The sequence below is a fragment of the Panulirus ornatus genome, chromosome 16 (genome assembly GCF_036320965.1).
Source record: "Panulirus ornatus isolate Po-2019 chromosome 16, ASM3632096v1, whole genome shotgun sequence".
In the NCBI taxonomy this organism is placed as follows: Eukaryota; Metazoa; Arthropoda; class Malacostraca; order Decapoda; family Palinuridae; genus Panulirus; species Panulirus ornatus.
This window is the reverse complement of record NC_092239.1, coordinates 31,977,139-31,989,520: the sequence shown is the minus strand read 5'-3', so window position 1 is coordinate 31,989,520 and position 12,382 is coordinate 31,977,139. Positions and strand designations below refer to the sequence as shown.

General features: G+C 44.7%; 2 protein-coding genes across 6 annotated transcripts in view; one reads left to right on the top strand and one right to left on the bottom strand.

Annotated features, from left to right (window-relative positions):
• drk (growth factor receptor-bound protein 2 drk) overlaps positions 1-12,382 on the top strand; it is a 158,395-nt gene that overhangs the window by 36,196 nt on the left and 109,817 nt on the right. The gene's annotated exons all lie outside the window — the stretch shown is intronic.
• The window catches only part of LOC139754210 (G-protein coupled receptor dmsr-1-like), a 74,249-nt gene that overhangs the window by 15,937 nt on the left and 45,930 nt on the right, over positions 1-12,382 (bottom strand). For both annotated transcript variants that reach the window (XM_071671452.1, XM_071671453.1), the window contains exons 2-3: positions 478-757; positions 78-361 (exon numbers count right to left, since the gene is read on the bottom strand). In XM_071671452.1, coding sequence (XP_071527553.1) covers positions 78-361; positions 478-697 — 504 coding nt within the window. In that variant the 5' untranslated portion in view covers positions 698-757. The remainder of the gene's footprint in view (positions 1-77; positions 362-477; positions 758-12,382) is intronic.

The window sequence follows — 12,382 nt, the reverse complement described above, 5'->3', positions numbered from 1 at the left end:
CGCTGTTGGGGACTTTAACAGGTGAATGCTTGGGGAGTAACATGTGACGTGTGTGTGTGTGTGTATGTGTGACGTACCGTGTGACAGACGTGGGAGAGATGGGCGTGGACGAGGACATAGAGGGCGTGCTCCTTAGCCTGGAAGAGCTGGTCGCCGCCCAGGAGTGTGGAGGTGGCGTAGGGGATGTACTCTACCTCCACCAGGAGGTCGGCTACGGCCAGGCCCAGCAGCAGCAGGTTGGTTGGAGTAGCCATGTTCCGCCGCGTCAGCGTGCTCACCGTCAGGAGGTTGGTGAGGGCGCCCGTGACGGCGATGCTCACCGCCAGCCTGTAGTGCCACCACTTGTAGTGCTCGCGGAAGTCTGCGGGAGAGACATTGTCAGGGCTCGAACACGTTGTCAATCGTGTTGTCACGATTATTTCCTGAGACTATATAGAGAGAGAGAGAGAGAGTTCGGAAGGAGATTCCATTACTCACTGAACTGGCAGTATTGGTGCTCGGGGATCCAGGTGACTGTGACTTCGTTATGTAAGTCGTGGCTGTCGGTGGTGTTGGCGAGGAAGGTGTTGTTGTCGCTGAGGAACCTCTCCAGGATGCTGCGGAAGACTTGGTCAGACAAGTTGAAGCCCATCATCTGTTCGGTCAGCTGGGACTCCAGTTCCCGCTCTAGCTCCTTTGTGTCATGCTGGTGGGCCATAGTGGACCAGGTTATGGGTTAGCTTCGTGGTCCTTCTTCAAAGTAAGGGTCAGGTGTTTCCTAGAGGAGAGAAATTAAAACATGAAACGTCATTATAAAATACCGTGAGTAGATTAATTATGTCTCCCTCTCCAGTATCACTCATCACCATTACGGAAGGACACACTACCAAACACATCTTCATTATATCCTCAGTAAATCGAAATTCCCTTCATTCTCACCACACTTTATCTTCACATTACACCCAGCAGTTATATCACCACATCTTCGACAACATTGGCCTTTGACCTTGTGGGTAAGATCAAAGGCCAAGGTTGGGGTGCGATTCACTGAAAAGAAAATGAATGAAAATTATATAAGGAAATATAAAGAACCAAAACAGTAGGCTCTTCCTCCTACAGAGAAGACATTAAAAGGAATAAAAACCATGTTTTCTGACTCATGCGAACGAAGACAAGAAGAATCTGATCACATACAATGCCAACATTCACGAGCGATGGCAGCACATCTCCCATCATGTTCACAGCGAAGAGAGAGACACTACCAGACTCACCCCTCACTACATCCTTTATAAACCTAGATGCAATTCACCTTTGATTAAAGCACTTCACTCTCGACATACGTACACATCTTCACAACATCCTCGACCTAATGAGTCAGATCAAAAGTTAGTGATGTCGAAGGTTGTAAGTAACGTAAATGTGCGTTGATCTTCACTAAAACTTCTTCTTCACTGCACCCACGACACCACTGGTTTTTGACCTGATGCTTATAGGTCAGGTCAAACGTCATTTCTAACAACATTCTCATCTTCACAATTCTCGCGACACCATTGGCTTTCGACCGGACGCTTACCGGTGGAATTAAACGGATCTTCGCCACCCCAACGACATTACTGGTCTTTGACCTGACCTTTATGTGTCAGGTCAGAGGTCTGGATTATGGTGGTGATTGCTGGGAGAAAATAAGAGATGAGAAAAGATAATATCTTTAGCTCCAGTGGAAGTATCCACAACTGTAGAAAAAACCCTTCTTGGCCTTCTCCTCAAAGGGACCAAAACACCCTAGACTACAAGGTGAGGAACACACTGTAAGAGTGCTCCTTAGCAATGAGAAAAGGTTGTAACTACGAGGGGAGGAATACAGAACAGCTTAGGCTACTGCGAGACAAAAAGGAAAAAACAGACGGACAGATATTATGATGAAATCACAAGGAAAAGGATGCAGTTTTGAGTAATTACTTTCAGAGATCGAAACATCTCGTTACTCCAGTGGCTGGTGGAGAGTGTCACTGACTCATATTTATAAATATTCCAAGTCGTGTGCTTCCCATAAGAGTCAGTGAAATGTGTCATGAAGAGACGAAATCCACATCACCTCGAGGCAGACAGAACCTGAGTAGGGTGCCCAATATTGGTTCCACTCCCGCCAAATTCATTCCATCTCCATCCTCCTCCTCACTTACAACTTCTTGTTGGATCCGTCACCCTTCGAGGAATCCTCTCCAAGTATCTCGGAACTCTCTGTGGAATGGTACATCTTGACCACATACCATTTTCCTCTTATCTTTTCATGACAGAATTACTGTTAGGCGACAGTGTTCTGCTGACGAATAGATTGCATTTGAATAACTTCCTATTCTCGCCGAGACGCTCCAGAACACTTTAGTACAGCATACTCTCTCTCTCTCTCTCTCTCTCTCTCTCTCTCTCTCTCTCTCTCTCTCTCTCTCTCTCTCTCTCTCTCTCTCTCTCTCTCATCACAGATGATCTTTGTGTCCAGTCTCCCACAGTGAGGCAGGCAAGTACACACACATATGACACCCGTCTGTTTTGCCTTCTGTCGCACTGCCTCCTGTGTCAGGGTTTCAGCGACTTCCCTCACATACAGACCAGTTGTGTGTCGACATTATCCTCGACCGTGATATGCGGCAGAACACAAGGGAGACCAGACTGACCTTCTCACATTCATCACTTTGAAAACTTAGTAGCCATGAGCGAACTTTACGATGATAGGATAGCTTTCTGTCGCCTCTCCTCCCAAGCAAAGGTCTATATCGATCTTCATCGTGACCAGAATTTCTGGTGAGATTTGATACCTCTTGATTTGTCAGGAACTATCGGTAAAGTTTGATTTGGGCGACTTTCTCCTCTTAAGTACACGATCAGAGCTCAAATGAAACACGGTTATAACACAACGACCTTATGATCGCTCGTAGTCCAGGCAAACGTGGTAAGGAGGTACGTGCGAGAGGATCATATCTGGTGGTGACGGTGCTTAACACTGTCAAGTGCACACCGCCACATGATACACAGATACACAGGCATTGTTGGAGCTAGACTTATAAACCTGTAGGAAACAATAGACCTGCTGTATGTGTTGTAGATAGGAAAAAAAAAAGAAGTCATGGGTTTTTCATGTGTATTGTGGCATAACCTGTTGGCAGCCTTGAAATAAAAGGGTTACTTCAGGATTTTACTCCTCGGTCATACTGAGAAAATGTTTGGTGTCACTTTACCGCTGTAGAGCACGTTTGGTGTCACTGTACCGCTGTAGTGCACGTATGGTGTCACTGTACCGCTGTAGAGCACGTTTGGTGTCACTGTACCGCTGTATAGCACGTTTGGTGTCACTATACCGCTGTAGAGCATAAAAGAAATTCTCATCTATTGTCTTGCACAAAGTTTTACGAGAAAAACCTAAACAATAGTCGAGCAATCTCCATTGTGTCCAGGAGAGGAAAGGAAAATTTTATTCATACGAGCTTATTTCAGGGATCTGTTGTGAAATATTTTGCTTCAGACGGAGGCTAAATGTAGGACAAAATATTCATAAACATAGACATGAGTGATGATCAGAAGGTTAAGAGTGGTTCCTGTTGGCTGATGGAAGGAAGTGGGTCGGGTTTTGGTGGTGCTGGGGTAGGGGGTCGTGGTCAGAACACACACACACACACACACACACACACACACACACACACACACACACACACACACACACAGGTGTCCCACTTGACATATGAAAGATGATCACGGGTGATATAGCTGCCAGCGCGAGCACCACACTGAAGAACACATGTGACAAATGAAGACTATGAACACTTGTGACAGATGAAGACGCATTTGACCCGTGAGAAACTCGCCTGTCACCGGAGGACACATAGATCAGGTTGCACGTGACACATGACAAAATGATAGACACACCATCTGTCACATGAAAACACAGTCGACTGTCAGACATTCCCGATACGGGAGGTTCCACTGGATACATGAAAATACAACTGATACGCGAGGAGGACACATGACACGTATGTATGCTTGTGACATATGATTTACATCTAGAAAATGAAAAATAACTCATGAACACATACTGGGACGATCTAGGAAGAAGCTGATTCATACCCATTCATGATACATGAGAATTACTGACACATAAGATCTAAGCTGACATGAAGAACTTAGTGACACATGAAGAGACGTGTTACACGATGGGTCTGTACGAGACAGTCTCGTTTCGTAGTGTGAGAGAAACTCTTTAAAGGTAAATGTTGGTCACAAATCTGAATGTGTCTGCCTATTCTATGAATAGGTAATGTGTTTGGAAATAAGTATTGCCTCCGTCTCTCTCTCTCTCTCTCTCTCTCTCTCTCTCTCTCTCTCTCTCTCTCTCTCTCTCTCTCTCTCTCTCTCTCTCTCTCTCTCTCTCTCTCTCTCTCTGCCCCTAGCTGGTAGTGGTGGTGGCCACTGACTAGGGAGATTCTGTTGGCGCTGCCGACGTCGGCATCGGGAGGTTGTGTGACGGCTGTGAAGTAAGCCGGAACTCAATTCTGTGGCTGTCAAGCTCCACTCCTTTGGTTCGTCTTTTTCTCTCTGCCTCACCCCGACGTAGAGTGCTGGCTCCGTAAACATACAGTCTCTCCCTCTCACGCATAGCACCTAACCTTATGTAATGCATGCGACTCGTTGATAGATAGATAGATAGATAGGTAGGTAGGTAGGTAGGTAGAGAGAGAGAGAGAGAGAGAGAGAGAGAGAGAGAGAGAGAGAGAGAGAGAGAGAGAGAGTACAGAAAGTTGATGGAAAGCTGGGAATTAGCGGAGCGGGAGGCGACGACCAGCACATGCGGGTGGATCAAGAGACTGGTACTGGAGGAAGACAGAGAGGAGGAGGAGGAGGAGGAGAAGGGTAGTGTTCAAGTGGGCCGGCTCAACAAAGGCTTTAGCTCACGTCTTTGATAAAAGATGACAGACGATCTTGCTGAGTGAAGGCTAACATGAAAATATACATAAAAAAAAAAGTTTGTACAAAACTCTGTTATCGATCTATCTCTTTTCAAACCGTATCTACGCAATCTTTCATAGGAACTGTTGTTAAAGATTCACCAGACCTTTCAGCCTGGCGTGGGCAGTGGCCTCTTGAGGGGCCTTCCATCCCGCCTTTTTTATCTTTCCCTTGGGCGATGGTCACAACAGAGAACAAAGGGTATTTGTTTTCTGTGATGTGATGGGAGAGCTTTCCTTCCTCGTTCCTGGTGATTAATTATGTCTATACCACTGAAGAGGACGTCGGCTTGTAGGGGAGTGGTAAAGCGTCTGGGTGGTAGGCAGAGGATGGAAGAATGTCTAGATCGATAGTACTAACTGTAGGATTTGGGGGAAAGATATTCTGAGTAGCTGACGAAAAGACGGAATGCATTTGGGTAATCGGCAGTCGCTGGGAGTTCATCTGGATAGTTGGCAGGTTGTTCAAAGATGTCACGGTGCTCGGCAATGTGGGGCAGAATATCTAGAGGGTTGATAGAGCATGGGAAAATGTCTCTATCATTTATCAAGGGATTATGAAAATCTCTGGATGGTCGAGAGGAGGAGGGATAATGTATGGTGGGGTGGCGGTGGGAATAGGAGATCTTTGAATAGTTGGCAAGTGTGGGAGAATGGCTGGATGGTTGGCGAAGACGGGGAAATAACTGGACGGTCGTTCATTGGAGAGAAAACGTCTGGTTGGCTGGTAGGGAGTGGTAAGAATTTCGGTCATATGGTTCGTCGTCTTAGGAATTGGGTAAATATTGATTGTGATGATAATGGTATGATGATGATGATGATGATGATTCATATTCTAATGCTGGTGATAATGATAATGATAACGTAATGATAATGGTGAGGATAATGATGATGTTGGGACGTGACATGGAGCGATAGTAATGATCATGATGTCGGCGTTTTGGGGAAGTGATGAACAAATTCAGTGGTGATGACCCAGTTGAGGTCAGTGGTGTTAATGCTGATGGTGATGATGATGGTGATAATGATGGCAGCTGATGAGACACATTCCTGGGCCCGTCACTCCCGCTCTGGCCGATGTGTATCCGTGAGAGGGTTTAGTTGATGGGTGGGGGACCAGCGCCGTAATATCCTGTGCTGGGGTCGGTCTCCTACCCGGAAATCCTCTCATTAATCTGCCTCATGCCAACCACACACCCACAGACGACCAACAAGATCAATCACCTCTCTGTCCTGTTCCTCCCACTCCCTGCACACCCACAAAGAACACCCCAGGATAAGATGATTCCCTAAAACTACCACCCTCCTTATACACCTGTACACAGCATCTAAGACGATGATAACCTATTACACATGCATATGTCACATCCCGGATCCTATTCACCTTCCACACCTATAGGACAAATCCCTAAACCTGTCCTCTCCTGTCCTCACACAGCTAAAGCTGCTCACCTTCCTAACACCTACATAATACTCACAGAATCTTCTCATTTCCTGTACATGCACACACTACACCCTGAACATGTTCACCACCGATACCCAGAATATACACCCATCTGCATGACGCGCCTCAGAACCTATTCAACTACACTAGGATCATCTCGTCTCCAGTGCATATATCTACATCCGCGTCCACTTCCCGACACGTAGTCATTACACCCACGAATCCGCTCATCCTCCTTATACCTACACAGTAACCCCAGGAATAGAGTTTATCACCTTCAGATCACAGACACAGTGTACCCAACTACCTCTTCTCCCACACCCACACAGCATACCCTACCTCTGTGTACTCCCAACTCATCCACTTACTGTGGACTTGTGACCTATTGTTCTCCCGTGAGAGTGCGCCTCACGTCCCGCTGGCATCTCTGTCACTTTGAACACCAGACCAGAACGCCCCGCACCAGGAAGGCTCCTTGAAAAAAGCTTTCTAAGGAAGCTTCCTTGGAAAGCTTTCACGAGGAAGTTCCAATCAAAAAGCTCCCCTAAGAAGCTCCCTTAAAAAGTTCCTTTTAAACATCTTACCTGAGAAGCTTCACCGAAGAAGTTCACTTTAAAAAGTTCCCTGGGAACCACTCAAAGAAGGTTCCTCGGGGAAGCTTCGCCAAGGGAGTTCCAAATAAAAAAGCTCCCCTGGGAAACTCCACTGAAGAATGTTTCCTGAGCAGGTTTCCCTGCTCATTATGGCCTCATTTTACTAAGCTGCTTAAATGTTTAACTCCATTTTCTTGTAAACATAAACTCTTTACTACGTGAACTTTGTGCAAGGCCGCTCACGTCTCGTTTCACTAAGACTTCCTTCTTTCCTCCTTTTTCGTGAACGTGCTTTAAAGTGTAAGTATAAGTTTCTATACGAGTGGTAAAAGACGCTGAAGATGTTTTTACTGCAAGGTGAACCCGTCTGAAGGTATTCTCCTCAGCGTGTGTCAGAGTTCGTGTGTTTCACAGAACAAAAGCACCACTACACGACCCAGTGTCATCTAACGCTCTTATTCTTCTACCTGAAACTTCTTCGTTATCTACAAATAGGGAAAATTGGTGCTAGTCTTCTCCATATGGTGTTAAACAAAGCATCGTAACTGTGAGAGGTATACATGAGCTTCGCTGTGTTATGGGTGTGGGTTCATGTGGACGACATGAAGACATATGTATATGGAAAATGTGGAGGTTAAGATCTGCTTCTCTTATGGCATGATGTGTGAAAATGTTTGATGGGCTTACTCCATTCATTCTTCGTGATGTGGAAACCGCACTGTTCTTCATGGGGGCTGTTGCAGTGAAACAGAAGAGTGTCACAATGTTGCTACGTTCGTAGTTTCTATAATAAGAGTCTTTATGTATGTTGTTACACTGTCAGTTGTAATCTGGCCGGTACTTTCTGCTCGTGAAAAGAAAACGAGTGTACTCACGCACGTGAATTCAGACTAGGATTCGTCTGGCCCTGCCAGTCCTACCAAGGAGTTGATACTTATGATGTGGCAGGCCAAGCATCTGGCCCCAACCTCTTAACCAGACACGTAACCCAGTTATTACCTTCCTGGAGGTTTTACCATCACTGCCAGTAGCTATTACCATTGTTCTGTAGGGGTCACAACAATAACAACAACTCGCACTAGCTCTGACCAGAACCATCGTGAACAGAAAATGGCAACAACTCGTTGTCTACCGCCCTGTTAAACGCGTGCAGTGGATTTTCATGGAACTGCAGGGGTGTTCTTTGATGTTGTGAGCTCGAGTTAACAACCCAGGTCCCAGCACCACATCCCAGGCCAACGACCCAGGTCCCAACACCACATCCCATACTGACAACCCAGGTCCCCACCTACAAGGAAACAGCAGCAGAGAGCTAGTCATTATATTCCACAGTTACCAACAATATTTGTCTCGAATTCATTTCACATTTTCCTTTTTTTTTTTTAATGAATTGAACAACCATGAATAAAAACTATCTTTATGTGTTCATTTACGATGGAGAATTTAAAGCGTGGTTGTGTTGCTACCCTAGTTTAGCATTTGTTCATTTTATTAATCCACAAGCGATTAACCAACAACAGTTCTAATTATTGACTCTAGGTAAGCCACCCGTAACAAGAGTGTTTTGCACCGACCATCATCAATTCAGGATATTAACGCTTGTCTTTTTATACAGTTTCCCTTCACCATTTTCCCTTTATGACGTGTATGTTCTCTGTATATCATGATATGTATGGCATCATCCCTCCTCCCCCAGCTAGGTACAACAGATGTTGTGTGGTCTCTGTAATATTCCCTACTTTCTAAACTATTGTCGTAAGGTTCTTAGCAATGTCCTCACTAGTTAGGACTACTGTTATGAGAGCTGGAATCACCCTGTTACTCGTTACGACTACTGTTGTTGAGCTCAGTGACACTTCCAGTTAGCAAGGGTTGACCGGACGAGCACGAAGCCTAGCCACTCCGCCCTCGTCCCCACACACTGACTGAGGCTCACATCAGAACTTAAAAACTTGTCACTGTGACCGATTCATCTGTTATCACTTATTGATGAGAGACAATGAAGCACGACAGTTTTTGACTGTAATCAGCATAGAGCGTCACAATCTATTTCAGGAGAAAAAGATGTTTCAAAAAGAAAAAAATGGTTTTTGTGCTACCATGTCTGTACGCGGTAATACATCAGCATGATACATATTTCCTTTTCATGTTATGTCGATTCGTGAAACCCTTTAGCCAGAGAGAAATGTTTAATCGGTATATTCCCGTCAACAGCAAACACAGTGATGAAGAAACTTTAGAATCATTATCACTATCAGCGTCACTGCTATAGTCAGAACACCTGTTTTAAGATGCATATGTTCTACAGTCCATGTCTTGCTTTTGAACTTCTGGGTTAACGTACAGGTGTTTTATGCTCTGTATCTCTGTACCGCCCGTGACAACAACACACCATGTAATGTTTTCATGACAGAACTAGGTTCCCGGAATATATATGAAATTATCTTGAAGATTTTACGAAAGAAATAACATGTGTTGGTATAACCACGAGGTTCTTGGTCATTATTAATATGGACTGTGGAGAGAGGAGGTGTGGAGATCGTGTCTCAGGGTGCAGAGAAAGGGTCAATCAGTGGTAAGGGAATTTGTCGTCAGCTTTACGTGCGTGGCTTCACAAACTCACTACACCTTAAAGTGACCTGTTACTTTCGTTTTCCTTTTTCCGGTCTTCCTTCATTCGTGGTCTCCCCCCAGTTTCTGTAACAGCTTTTGACATCGAAGTGACGTGGCAGGAAAATTGAAATTTTCTTATATTGCCATTGGTGGTAGACTTATCAGTTTTTTTTTTTCTTTTGTTTTTCTGTTTGAAGGTCCCAGGAACGGATAGAAATGTTCTCGTCGAGGCCAGGCCTTAGGGTAGAGCATGGTATGGAAGGGGGAGAAAATGTGAAAACAGGAAATTTGATGATGATGATGATGGTGGTGGTGGTATGAAAGAGCGTGAAGGAAGGCAGGAACAAAAGTAGGGTTGGATATATTGCTTGTTGACGGAAGGTAGGACTAACCCAGCAGTTTAGCTTTAATGAGACGGAAAATGTGACCAGCAATCCTGATGCTACAGTAATCTCAATTCAGGACGGTAGTATTTCCCAAGGCTTATGCTGTATACGACCTCTTCTTACTACTACTTCTACCTTTAGTACTAATGATAATAATACTCTTACTACCATTACTACACTACTACTACTACTACTAGTACTATTACCTCTACTGCCTACCTTCCTACCTACCAACCCATCTAACCATCCGCCTGCCCTGTATACATACCGACCTACAATGATACATAATCACCCTGCAGTTGCACTGTATCCTATCATCTATCTAAACTGTTTACCTCCTGCTTCCTTCACCATAGCATCGTTCATAGCGTCGACCTCCGTCTGCCTCCACCGTCACCGGAACATTACTCACGTACGTACATGTTAACTTCCTGCTAACCATCACCTGGAACATCATATCAACTAAGATCATGCCACGAGAGAGGGTGGGTATCTCTCGCTAATCTTGCTACTCCTGCTAGGGGGCACCCAAGAATAATGGTTACTGTCTCACACATGTCCTTCACTGGAAAATATCGTCTTCAAGTCTTTTGCTGGTTTCAGTCACCAGTTTCTACACTTGCGAAGAAGTTTTCAAACAGTATGCCAGCCTCATTAGCATATAAAACGTTTCTTTTATTAGGGAAGACAATAGCCTTATGTGTATACGTATATGGTGAGCGTTCCCATAGTTCTACTAGCCTCTCTGTTTGTTTTCCCGCTGGAGAGCTACCAGTGAGGGAGATATTATACCAGATATATTATTCCTCCCCTCCTGTATTGTCAGTTTCCATGAGGAACAGCGGAAAGAGCTAAGTGGAGGGTTTCCATCTATGATAAATCTACGCCATTATCTTTGGGAAAGTATCGAGGTAAAAGTTTCAGAAGATGGCGGAGGAAAACATAAACTTTGTTAATAGGAATTTTTTTTTTCTTTTCGGAAAGACAATCAGTCTTATATATCACCCTCACGAACACACAGTAGACGCAGCGAAGACCCTTGAACGTTAGCTCTTGGCGTCTGTTAACAGAGGTGAAGCTGAACTTGACGGAGATTTACCAGAGTAGCCAAGATGAAGTAATCTGATACTGCCATGACGGAGGACTGTATGGAGATGGCAGCAGCAATAACAGCAGCCAAGAAAAGACAAGTTGTCGTATACAATTTACTGTGTGTCGGTCGCCTGGGAGGACGAGCGCTCCCAGGACTGTGGTGGAGAAGCTGTGAGGGGGATTATTTCGCCAGACTCTGCTGCTGGGTCATAGTTAATGGTGGAGGAAAAATACCAAGAAGAGAAAGTAAAGATGGTGTGAGTTGCATATCAGCATGACAGATAATGTCATGCACAGGCTCTGTGCTAGTCCTCCCATCCTGACCATCCCACTGTATCCTACTCATCTCGTCCTGTGTCCTGCCGTATCGTCGTACATTACCCTCCTACCTTAGTCCTCCCTCAGTGATATAATCCTCCAGATTCCCACCACACCCTCCTCACTTGCCTCCGTCCCTAAGCCTTCCCCCGGCCCTCCTCATCTTTACCCCCAGTTAGCCCACTCAGCTCGAGCCTCACAATAGCCGCGAATACAGGAACCACTCACCCGCGCAGCGACATCCCCTCCCCCTATCCTAGAGATCTCGACGACAATGGCGAATGCAACGAGAAGTGAAAAATGTGGTTGAGGGCCTCCCGACTAACATCGCTGGCAGTACGGTAACTTTTAATCTATAATAATGAAGATCTGATCATTGTCTGTTTATATTTATATATATAAGATTAGGATTGTTCACTCGAACCTTGGCGTTATCTCTATTTCTTTTTGATCCAGATTATTTCATCCCATTAGTGAAGAAGCGGAGGGATAGATAGATGATGGATCACGATGATGATGGGTGGAGGTAGTGAGCAGTGAAAGATAGGAGACATAAGAATGAGGGATGTGGACGATTATGGAGGTGGAGACTGAGAGCCTTGAGTTTGTGTGTATTTTTTACTATATATATATATATATATATATATATATATATATATATATACATGAGGAAATTTTCGTACACACATTTTTCTGGTAATATGATGCTGTTGACCGCAACGAGTATTTTGACATGAGAAGACATTAAAGTTTTCACCAGTCCTTGAATATAGGTAAGGCATGTGCTAGGTTCCTGGATGAAACCACATTAATCATTCAGGCTGCAGACTTGTGAACTGATTGGGGTTCATATGTATTTCATCAGTTAATTAAGCTTAGCTCAAAATCATAGATACACTTTCAAATGACGATGAATCTAAATGTTGATAATAAACTTATTCTATATACTCATGTCTGGGT